Genomic DNA, 18880 nt, shown 5'->3' with positions numbered 1-18880 from the left:
AACCCTCCCTAACAGTTCTAGCAAACCTACCCACAAGGACTTTTTGTACAGGACATACCTATACCAGACGAGATCCCAATGGTCTAGAAATCTGAGACCATGTCCCCTACACTGGTTCCTCAGCCATTCATTAACCTACCAACTCATCCTATTCCTAGCCTCGCTGGTGCATAGCACAGGCAGCAATCCAGAGATGACTACCCTGGACATCCTGCTTTTCAGCTTTCTACGTAACACCACATATTCTCTCTTTAGGATCTCCTTTCTATTTTTACTTAGTCAAAATACATTCCACAACTTCCAGGCACTTATACTTCCCATTTAGAATGCTGTGGACACAATCCAAGACAGCCCTGACCTTGGCACCTGGAAGGCAAAATACCATTCAAGTTTCTTTTTCAAGTTCACAGCATCTTCTATCTGCCTCTTTGACTACGGAATCCCCTATCACCACTGCAGTCCACTTCTTCCCCTTTGTTTCTGAGTCAGACACAGAGTCAGAGACCTGGTTGTTATGGCTCCTCCCTGGTAGGTCATTGCCCACAACTCTGTCCAAAGCGGTATACGTACTGTGGGGAATTGTCACAGGGATATTCTGCATTGGCTGCCTATACCCATTCCTTCTCCTGACAAGTCATCCGGGTACCTGCCTCCTGCAAGTTAAGCATTGCATTCAAGAGGAAAATAAGTCTGGTACAAAATTTAAATTTGTGGAATAAGAAAACCAATATTATTAATAATGTTCAGGTTCAAGTAATAATGTTGATTTTGTGGTAAGTGAACGATTGACATTCAGCTGTGATATTGACACGATTTCTGTTATCCTTGTGGTTTTGCTGATGATCTGCATTAAAACAAATCACAGCATGTCAGCCTCCAGGGCAGCCTAGTAGCTAAGAACTGATTTTTTCATGTACTAATGAAACTGTACACCTGGAAGGAATTCTGGATTAGCTCCTGTTGCCAAGTAATAAGCTTCCAATAAAATGAAAATAAGCATTTCCAAAAGCTTCAAACTGAGGAAAGTCCCGATGCAAGCTGTTGCAAGGTCTTTCTAAGTTAAAGTTACACAAAGACCTTGAAAGTCTACAGGGATTTATTTCTCCTCCCAGTGCAGCTCATACAGAATTGCTCCTATATCCATGTGCTCATCTTGCATAAATCCCCATTATCATTGCAGGGAACTGATAAATCCTACAGTATCTGATTGTCGTGGAGGAAAAGAAGCATGGAAGAGGAAATGAAAATATTGAAACCATTAAGTTGAAGGCTCATTAAAACAACTGATAAATATCCATAAATGTGAGAAGGGCATTTTCACTGTGCCAGCTCAAAGTTTACTGTACTAGTGACTTTCATTCAATGGGTTCAGTTAATCAACTGCCCATTTCCAAGAAGAGCATGATCTCTCTTCCAAAACACCTTTCTGTTTATACCTGCATATTTCTACCACTCACCTCTTTTCTGTACCCTGGCATTTTTCTCACTTACAATCCTATTTTTTTTCCACAAGGAAAATTCTCTGCATTTCTTGTCATTTTTAGACAACCTTCTCCTTCCTTCCTTTGTAAATGTTTCAGTTCTTTTTCTGCTCCATCGCCCAACATACCACTCCAAACCTAATACTTTGCTCTCCACAAAACATAGCCTTGACTGCTGTTCTTTTCTTTTGAGCTTCATGCCATTCACTTTCACCTTCCCACAGTTTCATCCACTTTAACTGTATCCAAACAATGTATCCAACACATTCATGCTAATGTGGTTACTCTGCTCCATTCTGAGGCTACGTCCACACGACACCAGATAAATCTGTAATTGAAGCTTTTTCTCTTCGTTTTTACCTTCCGTCCACACTAAACTGGCATTTTCATTCCCTGAAACCGGAGCTTTTCAGAAACACTCTCCAGGGTGTGTAATTTTGAAAACGCTGTTTGGGCAGATCAGAGTGGACAGGGTAACCTGAGAAATCTGAAAACACTGTCGTGACTTGCCAGAACAGATTGTGACAGCAGTGCACCATTTCATTGTTTTCTTGAACGCAACCTAGTAATTTCAGAACAGACAGCAATGAGACTGAAGCCAGTAGAGTTAGAAATGTACTCACCAAATACTTAGACCCATAACTTACTGAATAAATAAGTATACTCCCTTTGCCCTGTTTTCTGTCCTTGCTTGTATGAAGGGGGTTTACCTATTTATGCAAGTACTTCTCTGACAATAGATGTGTAACAGCCTGATGTAACATTGTGTGGAAACACAAGATAACTCTGATGCAGACATGTTTTATATATTTAACAAGGTGCTTTAGTCAGTTTTTCAATGTTCGTTGTCAGCCGGGTCATACTGTCCGTGAACTCCCTGTCAGTTGCCTCCATATGCTCCAGTGTTTGTTTTTTTTACTTCTAAGTCCTCCTGCGTGAGAGCCAACAGCTGCCTGTTGTTTAAGTTTTCTAGTCTGTAACTGAACAAACACGCACCGTTTTCACAGCGAGATTCGACACCAAACATGTCATTTGTTTTTGGTAGATGTGTCCTGCGCATGCGCAGTAGGAGGAGAGTTGCTGAAATATCCGTTTCAATGTGGACGGAGATATTTTTAAAAACACATAGTGTGGACGCCTATCGTTTTTACGCGAAACCGGCGTTTTCAAAATTATCCGGTCTAGTGTGGACATAACCTTAGATTAAGTTTGGAGTTAGTACCTCTAACTGCTGATAAATATTTGAATATTCTGTTCCTAGGAACTCTAAACAAGAACTCCTAATGTTTCTCTGAGGCCACAATCCTGGCAAGCATCACTTGGAAAGAAACCAGGGCCTGGACCTGTGTTTAGCAGCTAATCTTGGGCAGCAGGAGAACTATAAAAAGATGGAAGAGGAAGCAAGGCTCAACAAACACTAGCACATTGGCCAAGACTCCAATCCACTGATGTTTGACATGGATGCATTTGTTCTGGGCTTAGTTATTCTCTTCATCTTTCACTTACACTCTTGGCATTGTGAATAGCAGATGGCCAGCACATAATGGTACATCTCACAACTTTGAAAACTGCTTCTCAGCTGTCACCAGTGCTGTGAAATCTAGCCATGTTGGAAGTAGAGAAAGGAAAGGAGGGAGTGAAGATGAAAAATTTAATCTAAAGTAACATTTTATCTTGTTCTTGTTCCCTCAGAGTGCAACACATTGAATAATCTGGTCTCGGAAGCCTTCATTCGTTTCTTTGTGGAAAATATTGGTCATTATTCATTATTTTTGACCCAAAACGAGAGGAGTGAACGAATATTCCAAAGAGAAGCTTTCCGCAAGTCAGTAGCTTCCAAGAGTATCCGACGCTTTCTGGAGGTCTTCATGGAGTCACAGATGTTCGCTGGATTCATACAGGACAGAGAACTGCGAAAGTGCAGAGCAAAAGGTACTGAACATTGGCACAATATTACCTCAGCTTCTCTACTAAATATTCCAGAGTTCTCTTCTTTTAATCTACTAACACCAGTAGTTAGGTACAAAATATGACAACATTTATAATTAATCAGACAAAACTGTGAAATAGCAGATCTAAAACCACTCTTGCACTGCAGCAATCATATTTCAGAGCACTTTTATTACATATAACCCAGGATTGGATAACAAAATCAATTGTATTGACTAGTCATTTTATTTTCTGATCTGAAATGCACCAAAATTTGTGACATCTATTGTCTTGGTATTATTGCACTTCAAGTACTTTTTTTTTATTATTAGTTTTTTTATGCATTTTCTACATCGCTACAGATGGAAAAAAAAAACAAATCAAAATGAAGAACATTAATACAGTGCAAAAATAGACATACAATAATAATATAATACAAAAAAAAGATAATTGAGAAAGCAAGTACTTTTTTAAAAAAAAAAATCTGTCAACTGATTGAGCTTTAAAAATTGTATCTGGCATTTATCTTTCCGCTTGTCTTATCATTGTAATTATTCACAGAGCTAATATGCACACCATTTTCACACTTCTTTGTATAAATCCACATATAAACTGAATTGCTTTGCTCCTTTCTGTAAAGCATTATGGCCGATTAAGATAATATCAATAGAAAAAAGGAATTCCCATTAACTAATACTGCAAGAAGTAGGGGCCGCAGTTTTAAGCTTTTGGGCTAGAGATACAGAGGGGAATGTAGGAAAGAACTTCAAAGCATGCAAATGATATTGTTGAGGAACTCACTACCCACAAGAATGGTGTTAATGGAGGTAAGTGAGTCCCATTTCAAGGCATTTCTGAGGGAACAAAATGTAGCATTACAGGGAAGGACAAGGGAATGAGGTAGGTTAGACTGTTCTTTAGAAAGTCATGAGGTCTTTTTGTGCTGTAATGGTTCTGTATTCTAGGTATCCTTACAAATGCAATCTTATCTATTATTATCTTTTCCACATACCCTATTAAAAACTCCAACATCACATACTCATTGCTCCCTCTTCAAATCCACTTTCACATGTTTCACTTTGACTGCATTTACAGTCAACTTTGCAATTCCTGGTGGGCATTCATCTCCTTGCCCATAAAGAGCTTTGGGAGGTTTGCGAAATTACGTGCCAATCCGTGCCATACATACAAATGTTAGAAAATTACAGGATAAAAATGGCAGAAAGAATGATGCACTGTGATGAAAGGACATCGAAAGACATGAAAGAGGGCAACAAATAGTGTGATTGTAATATAGACTAAAAGTATGAAGAAAGAACTGCACTTTTCCCCATAATTAAAGTAACAAAATCATATTTAAAAGTGATATCACTAGGACTGCTTAGTTGTATTTTGTTCATTTAGATACAATAAAAATCAGGCATTCTTCTATATTTGTTTAGAGAAATTTCAAACTTTTAGTAATTTTCTATAAAATACCAGCCACATCCTGAGGTGATATGATTAGCACAATATCTACCATAAAATTGGTATGTAATCTACACATTAATTCTTTGATTCTTCAAAGGAAATGTAAGTGACTTAAGCAGCATATGATTTAGCATAAGAGAATGGCAATGATGTTATTGTGCAGTAACTGTACAAATGTGTTGAAGTACATTCTTAGCAAAAAGTACGCATCAACGTTGCAATATTAGATTCAGTAACTGGTGATAGATTAATGAAAGCTATTGAGAAGAGTACAATTCAGTAACGGTTTAGCTGTCTCTGATCTCAGTTAATGCTAACTATCAGGTAGGAGGTACAGAAGCCTGAAAGTTCACACTCAGCGATTCAGGAACAGCTTCTCCCCTCTGCCATCCAATTCCTAAATGGACATTGAACCCTCGAACACTACCTCACTTTTTTAATATATATTCTGTTTTTGCATGATTTTTAATCTATTCAATATATATATCTTGTAATTGATTTATTTATTACTATTATTTTTTTCTCTTCTTCTATATTATGTATTTCATTGAACTGCTGCTGCTAAGTTAACAAATTTCCGGTGATAATAAACCTGATTCTGATTCTGTTGGTATTAAAGCAGGGAGAAAGGGCAACCCTTCTGTCTGACAGTGAAAAGGAGGCAGTAAGAATACACAGACAGATTATATATTTTTCATGTAACACAAGGTTGCTGTTTACTTGGTAGCAATTACAGTTTAAAGTTAAAGCTGCAGTGACTACAGCGAACTGCTGGTAGTAATAATAAGAAAGTAAGGATTTACTGAATATAGTAGAAAAGGGCATTGAACAGTCTTGTTCCTATTAAAGTGGGATGTTGGGAGATTCAAGAGATAAGAGTGCAGTTGCTTCAGCTTCCTATATGTGCATTTATTCTTTCTCTGGCAGGATCAAGGACAAATAGAAAAGCTGCCCAATGGATCACTGCTTGTTGTCCTTGCACTTCTGTTGTGTCCATCATCTCCTGCTTTATCAAAAGAATCAAAGACCTGAAAATGATTATCTCAGTATTCATTGGCTTTACTTTGTCACATCTACTGCATTCGTCAACTAAACTTCTTTCGAATCTTCTCTTCCATGCAAAACCCTATCTCCCCACCCCCCCAACATACGCCAGGGAAGAAATGCCCACACTGAGAAATGAAATATAATTTCCATCTATCCACCTCCACTCAGTACCTTCTTCATCATCAAGAACCGCTCATTTAAATTGAACTCTTCTCAGTAGCTGATCCTGCACTGAAAAAGAAACAAACATAATGCCAGGAATTATATAAAAACACTGGGAAGGTAAGGAATGATTTCAAATGAGGATTGCCTAGAGGTCACATTAAGAGTAAATAGGACAAACTTACAGAGCCATACAAGCCTGAAGCAGGCCCTTTGGCCCATCACAGTACATGTAGAGCAATAGTGAATAAAGACAAGGTGGAACAGATCATTTTGTGTGCACTGGATCGAACATCAAAGGTAGACATTCCCAAGGAAAATTTTAAAAAGGAAATGAAAAGTCTTATCATTTTACTTCAAATAAGAATGATTTAAAGAGTGCACCATCTGATGCTATGCAACACACACACACAATGCTGGAGGAATTCAGCAGGTCAAGCAGCATCTATAGAAAAGAGTAAGGGCCGAGACCCTTCATCAGGGCTGGAAAGGAAGGGGAGAAGTCAGAGTACGAAGGAGTAAAGAATACATCTGATGCTGTAGTGATCAAAGATTAACCAGAAAACCCTGTAGTTCCACTTAGCTCACGTGCACAATTATATCTCCCAGACACTGCCATCACATCTGTTCAATACTCTAACAACATTATTGCTAAAATTAATAGGTAATAATGACACAAAAATGGTACAGAGGTTCCATTATTTTCAACAAAATTTAAGCCCTCACTCAAGAATTAGAACACCACATTGTGTCACTTTCTGTGAATAATGTTGAGCCTGTGTTTGGTCTGCAGAGCTCTGATACCAATTGAATATAAGCAACAGTTGACCGATGTGAATGAAGATATTAAACATGATGACTTTAAGAATCATAGATATTTACATCACAGGGGGAGGGTAATCAGCTCATTATGTCCATCCTGCACAATAAAAGGGCCAGTTAGGATACCCACATTATCTAGTTTTCTGTCCATAGCCTTAAAGGTTATCAATCTTCAAGTGTTCATTCAGAATGGTGAGAAGTTCAGACACTGAGTTTCAGGTCCCTGTTGCTGCTTGGGTGAAATATTTTTCCTTACCTTGTCTCTAATCCTACTACTTTTCTCAGGGAAATGGGTCTCTGTGTTCACCTTGTCTAGGCCTTTCAATTCTGTAAACATTTATTAAATGTAGTTACTTGGAATGAGTGACAAGGCTAAGTTTGTTTCTTTTTGAGCAGTGGAAACAGAAGAGATAATACTTTTTGCATAAATCTCCTCCAAATAATTTCTAGTGACATCACATCTGTCCCTTATTGGGGTGATCAGAACTGTATACAGTAATCAACTGTTGCTTGAGGCATATTTCATGCATCACTGCTTTACATTTGATGTCTCAGCCAATAAAGAATTCAGTATGCCTTCTTTACTTTCTTATCTGTCCATCCAGTTGTCCTCAGAAATTTGTGTGAGATCACTCCAAGACTCCTCTGTTCTACTTCGTAGCATTCTACATTCATCACGTATTCTCCTAGTGTTAATTCTCCCTGGCACATTACCTCAATGCTATGGATTTGATTTAATAGATCATAGTAATGCTCATCTAACCAGTCCATTGACACCTTCCTGTTGTCCAGTGAGTATACTTTCATCTAGAGAGTATACTTTCTTACTCTCACTGACCATTTTTGAGATCATCACGCAATAAATGAATTATACCCCCTGCATTTAAATCAAAATCATTATGGCCATCGCTTGTACTTACTATTTTTCTTTCTATATTATCATGTATTGCTTTGAACTGCTGCTGCTAAGTTAACAAATTTCGCAACACATGTCGGTGATAATAAACTTGATTCTGATTCTGTATCCTTTTATGAAGAGAATGAAACACTATTCTTCACAGTGAAAGGCAGATTTGTAACTCAAGGGCACATACCTTAAAATGTTAAATGGCATTTTAGTGAAAATTTATAAATGGAGGAATACTGCTGATGTATATACCACATAGAGAATGGGATATAGTATTATGCTTTCCACAGTAATATGTCCCAGCAATTGATACTTGCCACAGCTCTCTATTGATAAATTCCCAATGACTTTGATTTCTCTCTCGCAAGGAGCCAATTTTTAAACCATTTTTCTTAAGATTCCAAAAAGCTTTAACATCCTGATCAATTCTTCTAACATCTAGCTCTCATTCACATTGTTGACATCAAATTTGATTTCCACGATCTTGTTATCTTTCCAAACACTAACAAATCTCATTAACTGTTCTAAGTTCATCCGCATCCCTTAAAATGCTGATTTACGTTGTTTCAGTTTTTTTTGGTTCAATGATTATTGTATTGTTAATGGTAGCTATAAACTCAATGAACTACCAACATCACAGGGCAAATTTCCTGGCTTTACAGAAAATTGCACAACAGCCCAGCTTCTTCATGGCTGGAGAGCACTGTAATATACCACCCAAGGGTGTACACATGGCCCAGGGTACTCAAACATAGCTTCATTTTGTAGCAGAAATGAGCACTATTAGCACTATTTTCTTCATATTTACCGACAGGTGAATATTCCGTGGAAAGTGGGTGAAGACAATTCCCCTTAGCTCCTGTTGTTCTCAGAAGCGCAATGCATGTTAGGTTTAATGATCATACTTCTTAGCTGAAAAGTATAGCTAAACTACTTGAGACCAGTCAAAATAATTAAAATTTGTGTAAATGGTCGAACAGTAAAGCCTAAACCAGGGCCAATATTGTCAGGATGACCTCGGGGAGGGCAGAGTGAGAGAAATACAAATCTGCAGGGTACTTTAGCAGCCGATTTCACCAAGCCAACCATGGATTAAAGATTACAGAGAGTCACGTTACTGACAGACGTTCAAAGGAAAATGCTTACACCACTTCAGAGACTGTAGCAAAACATAATGATAATGGTTCCAGCATGTTAAAGCTCAACATGTGGTTAGATCAAAATACAGGTTATAATCAAGCATCAAACATATCAGTTTTACTTGAGCATCTGAAAATGTATAAACCTTCCTAAATTTAAAATTTCTTAAATTGACTTTTAAAGTACTGTTGATTAATAACAAGCAGAAACAATATAATCTTTAAATTATTATTCTTCCTTAACATCTTAAATACTGAATTTTTCAGCAAAAACAGCATATAATAAGTTTTAGATTAAGTTCTTTCAATCAGCTGAACTTTGTATAAATGTTATAGGGAAGATGAACCTTACAGATGTAGCTTTGTTTGTGTCCTCTCAAATACCTCCTAGTGTACTGCAAGATTTAATTGTACAATGTTTGCCTGTGCCAATTCCAACCTTCAGGTGAGCTAACCATGTGACTGTAATATACATAGGCTTGATGCCATTGGTGAGCAGATTTCACCCTTTGGTGCAACTTATTATTTTCCTTCAAGGATATCAAAGCTGATGGCTTCATTGTCTTTCCAAATGCATGAAAATTAGTAAGCCCATTCAGTCTGCAACAGGGCACTCTATGGCAGAGATTTGGAAGAATTCCATTTTCTACAAATTCAATCACTAGGCACTTTTCAGCGTTTGATCTAATGGATAAAATGTAAACATTTGAAGAGGGTTCCCTCTGCAGTTTGTAGCAATGTTATATTTTTAATTCAATATTTATACATAAACTTATAGAGAAGGTGACCTTGAACTTGTAAAATTGGTCATGCACTATGAACTGCTTACTCATTTGTAGGACTCCAGTAAATTTCTGCAGGTTTGCACCATTGGGTTGTCCATTGATAGACAGCCTGCAGTGTCCATCAATTGAAGTTAGAAACAATTCTCCTCGCTGGACCACAATGGAGGCACATTCCATGACAGCAAACATTGATTTACAAGATCTTTTGAGACTAAATGTTGCAAGGTTAATTATTTTAGCAATAATCACAGCTATTCTGTGATCACACACTTAAACATAGTAGACATGTTGGTAATTTACTTTGATCAAACTCACAGCAGGAGACATGCTACCACATGTATATATCACCAGTTAAACTTTTCTTATAACTGACTTCTCCTGTAGCAGCTGATGAAATGTCATTATTCACAGCCACATTTAGTGCTGTTCTATTGCCTTTTCCTCAGGTCTATTTGAGCAGAGAGTTGAACAGTATTTGGAGGAACTGCCAGACACAGAACAGAGTGGAGTGAACAAATTTCTGAAAGGACTTGGTGAGTACTTTCACACTGAATATTCAAACTGTTAAAAGAATAGCAAATCTGAAGGGTGTAGATACAAAATGATCCAGGAGACAGGTGTTTCATTGTTATCCCCACTGCTCTTTTTGATGACATCAATTACAAATTACATCAATGTGGGTATACACAACATAATTTCAAATTGTAGATGATAAAACCATTAGATATAGGAGCAGAATTAGGCCATTTAGCCCATCTAGTCAGCTCCTCCATTTCATCGTGGTTGATCCAATTTTCCTCACAACCTCAATAACCTGCCTTCTCCCCATATCCCTTCATGCCCTGGGAATCAAGGATCTATCAACCTCTGCCTTAAATGTACAGTAAGACCTGGCCTCCACAGCTGCCTTAAGAATTGCACAGATTCACCAACCACTGGCTAAAGAACTCATCTCCATTTTAAAAGGACACTTCTCTATTCTGAGGCTGTGTCCTCGGGTCTTAGGCTCCCCCATAGGAAACATCCTCTCCACATCCACTCTATCAATAGGCTTCAATGAGGTCACCCCTCATTCTTCTGAATGCCACTGAATACTGGCCCAGAGTCTTCAGATGTTCTTCATTCGACAAGCCATTCAATCCTGCAATTACTTTTGTGGACCCCTTTTGAATCCTCTCCAGTTTCAGCATATTCTTTCTAAGATAAAGTGCCTAAACTTGCTTACAATACTCCAAGTGAGGCCTCACCAGTTCTTTATAAATTTTCAACATTACATCCTTGTTTTATATTCTAGTCCTCATGAAATGAGTGCCTGCATTGCATTTGATTTCCTCACCACAATCTCAATCTGCAAACTAACCTTTAGTGAATCTTGCCCAAGGACTCCCGAGTCACTTTGCTTCTTAGTTTTTTTGTATTTTCTCTCCATTTAGAAAACAGGCAACCCTTTTGTTTCTTCTACCAAAGTGCATGACCATACACTTCCCAACACTGTCTTCCATCTGCAATTTCTTTGCTCATTCTCATAATCTGTCTACCTTCTATAGCCTCTCTACTTCCGCAAAACTACCCACCCCTCCACTCATCTTCAGATCATCTGCAAACTTTGCAACAAAGCCATCAATTTCATCATCCAAATCATTGACGTATAACATAAAAAGAATCTGTCCCAACACAGACCCCTGTGAAACACCACTAGCCAGTCAGAAAAGGCTCCCGTTATTCCCACTCTTTGCCTCCTGCCAATCAGCCACCACTTTATCCATGCTAGAATCTTTCCTGTAATGCCATGAGCGTGTAGCTTGTTAGGCAGCCTCATGTGTGGCATCTTGTCAAAGGCCTTCTGAAAATCCAAGTATACAAAATCAACTGACTCTGCTTTTTGCTTCTTCAAGTAATTCTAACAGATTTGTCAGGCAAGATTTTCCCTTGAGGAAACCAGGCTGACTATGGCTTATTTCATCATGTGCCTATAGGTACCTTGAGACCTCATCCTTAATCAACTCCAACATCTTCCTAACCACTGAGGTCAGACTAACCAGCCTATAGTTTCCTTTCTTCTGCCTCTCTCCCTTCTTGAAGAGTGGCATGATATTAGCAATTTTTCAGTCTTCCGGAACCATTCCAGAACCTAGTGATTCTTGAAAGATCATTACTAATGCCTTCATGATCTTTTCAGCCACCTCTTTCAGAACTCTAGGTGTAAGCCAACTGGTCCAGGTGGCTTATCTACCTTCAGACCTTTCAGTTTCCCAAGAACCTTCTCTCATTCTGGTAACTTCACACACTTCATGACCCCTGATACCCGGAACTTCCACTGTACTGCTAGTGTCTTCCACAGTGAAGACAGATGCAAAATACTTATTCAGTTTGTCTGCTATTTCATTGTCCTACATTACTACCTCACCAGCATTGTTTTCCAGTGGTCCCATATCCACTCTTGCCTCTCTTTTACACTTTATGTATCTGAAGAAACCTTAGGTATCCTCTTTAATAGTACTGTCTAGTTTACTTTTGTATTCCATCTTCACTTTCTTAATGACTTTTTTGTTGCCTTCTGTTCATTTTTAAAAGCTTCCCAATCCTCTAATCCCATAATCTTTGTTGTATTACAGTGGTGCTAGAAAGTTTGTGAACCCTGTAGAATCTTGTCTACTTCTGCATAAGTGTGACCTAAAATGTGATCAGATCTTCACATAAGTCCTAAAGCTAGATAAAGAGAACCCAAATAAACAAATAACTTGTTCATTTATTTATTGAGAAAAATGATCCAATATTGCATGTATTTGTTAGAAAAAGTATATGAACCTCTGGGGTATTGCCTTCTACAAAAGCTATTTGGAGTTAGATGTTCCAATCAATGAGATGAGATTGGTGGTGTAGGTTACAGAGGTGCCCTGCCCTATATAAAAAAAAGACACCCAAAGTCAAGTTACTGATGGAGTCTGCTCTTCTGAAGAAAGATCTTTTTGTATGCACCATGTCAAGTTACTGACAGTCTGCTCTTCTCAAGATCTTTTTGTATGCACCTTGCCTCGATCAAAACAACTTTCAGAGGGCGTTAGAAGAAGAATTATAGCGATACCATGAAGCTGGAAAAGGCTACAAAAGCATTTCTAAAGACTTGAGTGTTCATCAGTCCACAGTAAGTGAAGTTGTGTACAAATGGAGGAAACTCTGTACTCTTGCTACTCTCCCTAGGAGTGGGCATCCTGCAAAGATCACATCAAGAGCACAATGTGCAACACTGAAGGAAGTGGGAAAAGAACCTAAGGGTAGAGCAAACGACCTAAAAACATCTCTAGAACTTGTTGAAGTCTCTGTTCATGTGTTCACTAAAGAAAAACACTGAACAAGAATGGTGTTCTTGGAAGGAAACAATGGAGGAAACCACTGCTCTCAGAAAAAAACATTGCTCTACATCTCAAGTTTGCAAAAGCCCACCTGGATGTTCTATAAAGCTTCTGGGGCAGTGGTCTGTGGACAGATGAGACAAAAGATGAAATTTCTTGGTAGAAATGTGCACTGCTATGTTTGGAAGATAAAGGGCACTGCACATCAACACCAAAACCTCATCCCAACTGTGAAGCATGGTGGAAGGAGCATCATGGTTTGGGCTGCTTTGCTGCCTCAGGGCCTCGACAGCTTGCGATAGTTGTGGGAACAATGATTTCAAAATTGTATCAATTCATTTTACAGGAGAATGTCAGGATAGCAGTCCATCTCCTGAAATTTAATAGTAATTGGATAATGCAACGAAACAATGATCTGACTTTCAAGAGTAAATCAACAACAGAATGTTTAAAAAGAAGAAAACTCATGTTTTGGATTGGCCAAGTCAAAGTCCTGACCTTAATCCTGTTGAAAAGTTGTGAAAGGACCTGAAGCAAGCAGTTCATGTGAGGAAGGCCACAGCATCCCAGAGTTGAAGCAGTTTTGAAATGGCCTAAAGTTACTCAAAGCCAATGTGCAGGACTGATCAACAGTTACTGGAAAAGTTTGGTTGAAGTTATTGCTGTACAAGGGGATCATAGCAGTTATTGAAAGCAAAGGTTCACATACTTTTTCCAACAAATACATGTAATATTGGATCAGCCCTGTACTTACCCTTTCTAATTTTGCTGCACCATGCTCAGCTTTTTGATCCCTAACTTAGTCTGAGGTATTACCAACAGCTGCTTCCACAACCTCTGCACTAAGAACATTGTGCTCAGTTCTTGTCACCTCACTACGGGAAGGATGTGGAAACCATAGAAAGGGTGCAGAGGAGATTTACAAGGATGTTGCCTGGATTGGGGAGCATGCCTTATCAGAATAGGTTGAGTGAACTTGGCTTTTCTCCTTGAGTGATGGAGGATGAGGGGTGACCTGATAGAGGTGTACAAGGTGATGAGAGGCATTGATTATGTGGATAGCCAGAGGCTTTTTCCCAGGGCTGAAATGGCGAATATGAGAGGGCACAGTTTTAAGATGCTTGGAAGTAGGTACAGAGGAGATGTCAGGGGTAAGTTTTTTTATGCAGAGTGGTGAGTGTGTGGAATGGGCTGCTGGCGACGGTGGTGGAGGCAGATACAATAGGGACTTTTAAGAGACTCCTGGACAGGTACATGGAACTTAGAAAAATAGAGGGATATGGGTAACCCTAGGTAATTTCTAAAGTAAGTACATGTTAAGCACAGCATTGTGGGCCGAAGGGCCTGTAGGTTTTTCTATGTTTCTAAATTTTCTGACACTCTGTTTCCCACTCCCCTACATCTCCAGTTTAAACCCCCACTGTGCAGCATTAACAAACCTTCCCGATAGGATGTTACTCCTCCACCAGTTCAGGTGCAAACTGTCCCTTCTTTACAGGTCCCACGTTCCCTGGAAAAGATACCATTGATCCTAAGATCTTTTGCCCTCCCTCCTACACCAACTCCTTAGCCATGTATTAGACTGTATAACCTTCATAGTTCTAATATGAAGCTTAGATGTAGTAAACAAAAAAAACTTGATAAACGTAGAAGATTCTGCAAATCTTGAGCAACACTGGCAGAATGCTGAAGGTTCTTAGCAAATCAAGCAGCATGCATGGAGGGAAATGAAGAGTCAATGTTTTGGGCTAAGAATAAAAACCAGCAGTACCTAAAATAACTGCTGATCTAGAATACACTGCACAAAAAGATGGTGGAAACAGGACTGAATACATCTCCCAGACATGCCACCATTCAACATTCGAGCTTTGCCCACGCTTGCACCAATCTCGTGCAGATTGATGGACGAATTTGCCTTGGGCTCTCGATCGAGGCCTCACTGTGTACAGCTAAGGCCCTGCCCACGGAATACACAACCAGAAAGCAATACTGGTATAAAGCCTTGCCTCCTTTCAAAGTCTATTAAGATCTTTTAAAACTTAAATTTGCTTTAAAGTATTAAAAAAAACACCAGGCAACAATATAGAATTAATGACATTAAAAAGTAAAGTAGCAAAAAATATCAATAATGGAATTTATGGGAATTCCAAAGAATAGGGCTTTTCAGACCTACATCAGGTCTGGCTGTAGTCAGATAGATGAGGTGGATTTGCCAGTTTATTGCAGTATCAGAAGTCAAGCAGTTATCATTACTCTGCTCGTCCTAGACTACTGTTGATTCCCTTAGGTCAACCACCTTCAGCCTGAATCTACCCAACAATTATTACTGAAATGATTGGAAAGAAAATGTTTGAAGTTATAGGGAACGGCAAGAGAATAAAACTGATTGGAATGGATAGTTGTCTCTGTATTGTATGAAGGCATCTGGAATTTAAGCAGGCAGTGGAAGTTCGACACACTCAAAGTAGAAAGCCAAATCAGAGAAGCACGTCAACTCTGTGATTCCCCCAACCTGTTTATGAAGAAAACCGGGAACAGAAATAGAACAGCTGCTTTGACATCAGCAAACTGTAACAGCAACTTAAAATTCTCATTAATGTCAAACAAATCAAGTCTTTGTTTTGAAGAAAGTTGCTTATTTTTCTAATTAACAACACTAATGAAACTATTTTCTTACAGGAAATAAAATGAAGTTCCTTCACAAGAAGAGTTAGTTGCATTCGTACTGTGTTGATATCACAAGGACCACTGACTGTTGCACAGCAACTTACTCAGACCCGTTGATGTTTTGGAAAAAATGTATTATACCTTCAACTTCATAAAGTCATCTTTTTTGTCAAAGATTGAACTGTAACAATATCAGAGAAGAATCCAAAGTGCAACAAATACATTCAGCCATGTTCATCTTTAATGCAGATTGGATTGTATATTGTAAATATATTTACTGTTTTTTAATTAGTATTTTATTGTCTGGATTTAGCAGTCATTATACTGAATATCTGTAATGTGTTGACTGCAACAGATTTTTGTAATGCCAGAGTGACTAATGACTTGGAGGATGAATGGTCTAACTGTGCATGTGCTGACGACACAGTGCGTGTTGGAGATGGAGTGAGGAACTCAATCTTCTCATCAATTTAAAATTTGAGTTTTTTTCTGGTGCGATTATTGAGAATGTATGTGATTCTATCAACTTGGAAATATCTGTTCCTCAATTATATGAAAAACAATGAACTATCAACTTTTCTTTTGCTATAGCTGTAGAGTTCAGATTGTATCTCTTTTGGTCCTCTTTTCTGCATTTTGGCAACAAAATGTGATGAAGTTACACTGAAAATACCTGATACATCTGTTGATGTTGCTTGAAAATTCATAAGCTGCCACAGAAAGAGGCTACTGAATGAACCACTGACTCTTTTCTGTATCTAATGCACTGCTGTAGCTGGGTGTACTGAGACAGGTGCCGAAGCCTTTACTGCTCCGCTTTTCTCACAGGGTATGACTGGGTAAGCCTTGCTGTATTTCTATGCACCGCTTTTCAAAAAAAATAAAATTATTACATTTCTTAGTGGTTGTTTATCAGTGGAAAGTATAATCTAGGTGACAGAATGTGAAGGCGTTATAAATCTGGTGTTGCAGCAAGTATATGTAAGCAAATGGTGAAGAAATCATCACATTTGCCTTAGTTGGACTAAGTGCAAGAGTTGGGACATCATTGCTACCCCTGTAAAGGTTGTTGGTGAGACTACACCTGTAATATTGTTTGACAATCTGGTCACCATACTATAAGAACTGATTAAGGTAGAGCAGTGGACGTCCTGTACATAGGTTTTAATAAGGTGTTTGATAATGTTCCCCATAGTAAGCTCATTTACAATATCAGGATGCATGGATTCCAAAGTGTATTTAGAATTGGTTTGCCTATAGAAGGCAGAGGGGGGTAGTAGATGGATTGTGTTCTGCCTCAAGGTCAGTCACCAGTGGAGTTCCATAGGGATCTGACCTGGTACCCCTGCTCTGTAAGTGATTTTAATAAATGACTTGGAAGAGAAGTGGAAGGATGATTTATTAAGTTTGTGGATGACACAGAGGTCAGAGGTATTGTGGCTAGTGCCGAAGGTTGTTGAAGGTTACAGCTTGTCAGTGATCAGATGCAGAGCTGTGTTGAGAAGTAACCGATGGAGTTAACCTGGAAAAGCATGAATTTGATCCACTTTGGAAGGTAGAATTTGATGGCAGCATACAAGGTTAATGCCTGGACTCTTAACAGTTTGGTGAAACAGAGGGATCTTTGGCTCCTGTCCATAAATTTCCCAGAGTTGGTGTGCAAGTTGATAGAGTTGTCAAAGAAGTGTATCATTTATTGACCTTCATTAGTTGGGAGATTGAGCTCAAGAGTCACGTGGCAATGTTGCAATAAAACCTTGGACCACACTTGGAATATTGTGTTCAGTTTGGTTGCCTCATCGTAGGAAGGCTGTGGAAGGTTTAGTGAGAATGCAGAGGAGATGCTGTATATCAGGATGTGGCCTAAATCTTGTAAGGGTAGGTTGAACAAGCTAGGAGCTTTTCTCTTTGAGTGAAGGAGGATGAGGAGGATAGAGGGGTACATTGTGATAAGGGGCATAGATTGAGTGGATAGCCAGAGACTTTTCCCAGGGTAGAAAAGTATAGGGATGTCAAAGGTTAAGTTTTTTTTACACAGTGATTGGTAAGTGCATGGAACACAGTGCCAGAAATTGTGGAGACAGATACATTAGGGACATTTAAGAAATTCTTAATTAGGATGATAAAAAAAATGGGCTATATGGGAGGGAGGGTTTAGTAGGTTAAAATATCCAAAAGGCCTGTACTGTAATGTTCTATGATGTGATTAAGCTAGAGAGGGTTCTCAAGCATGTAGCCAGGGTCGGTGAGGCGAAACTGAATAGGCTGGGACTGTTCACCATGCAGCAAGGAAAGCCAAAGTGTGACATGAGAGCTTTAGGAAATCATGAAGGGTGCAGATAAGGTGAAAGGTCACAGTCTTTCTTTCGTAGGATAGGGGGGCCTAAAATTATAGGGCACAGATTTAAAGTGACCTGGGATAGGACTGTAGGCGGAAACACTTAAGATGACCCAAAGAGCAAGTTGTTCTACACAGAAGGTGGTGAGAGTATGGGATGAGCTACCAGAAGAAGTGATAGAGGTAAACGTAATTACGTTATTTAAACAAATTTGGACAGTCATGGATAGGAATGGCAGAGAAATGGGTCAATGCTGGCAAAAGGGACTAACTCATGAAAGCACTTAGGCCAGCATGAACAGATCAGATCATGTTGAGACAAGTGAAAGGTAAGATCACCTCCTCCCTCCAGCATTCTCAAATATTCCAATAGATCCCTTAATGAGATGTGGACACCTCTGAGAAGTCCAGAATCATCCAATCATCCTTGGGAAATTTTTTGAGCATGGAAGTGTTTGGAGCTGTGCTCTGTTGATCCAGGCAAGTAGAGAGAATTCCATCACTCCTGTAAACAAAACCTCTGATGTTTCACCAGAGACGTGACGCAGGATGAGAGTCATTAACTCCAAGATGTCAGGCCTTTAACCTCGGGTGGTCCAATTTTGCATATAATATACTAAACCCATTAATAATAAAGACACTCAGAAATGGTAATGTCTGTATTCATTAATCTTTCCCCTTCTCGTAGCTCATTAATGACAGAATGACTCAATGAAGCAATGACTCACTTGCACCTTGCTATCTAGTGTGCTGCACTCAACTTCTCTAAACCATGGTTCG

At 38.9% G+C, this 18880-nt stretch overlaps 1 protein-coding gene across 5 annotated transcripts in view; it reads left to right on the top strand.

The window, feature by feature from the left end:
* dennd2b (DENN domain containing 2B) overlaps positions 1-16663 on the top strand; it is a 439983-nt gene extending 423320 nt beyond the window's left edge. For all 5 annotated transcript variants that reach the window (XM_059975845.1, XM_059975847.1, XM_059975844.1 and 2 more), the window contains 3 exons: positions 3174-3413; positions 10189-10275; positions 15775-16663. In XM_059975845.1, coding sequence (XP_059831828.1) covers positions 3174-3413; positions 10189-10275; positions 15775-15809 — 362 coding nt within the window. In that variant the 3' untranslated portion in view covers positions 15810-16663. The remainder of the gene's footprint in view (positions 1-3173; positions 3414-10188; positions 10276-15774) is intronic.
* Positions 16664-18880: the final 2217 nt, after the last annotated feature.

Source organism: Hypanus sabinus, chromosome 7 (assembly GCF_030144855.1).
Source record: "Hypanus sabinus isolate sHypSab1 chromosome 7, sHypSab1.hap1, whole genome shotgun sequence".
In the NCBI taxonomy this organism is placed as follows: domain Eukaryota; kingdom Metazoa; phylum Chordata; class Chondrichthyes; order Myliobatiformes; family Dasyatidae; genus Hypanus; species Hypanus sabinus.
This window is presented reverse-complemented; position numbering and strand designations above follow the sequence as displayed.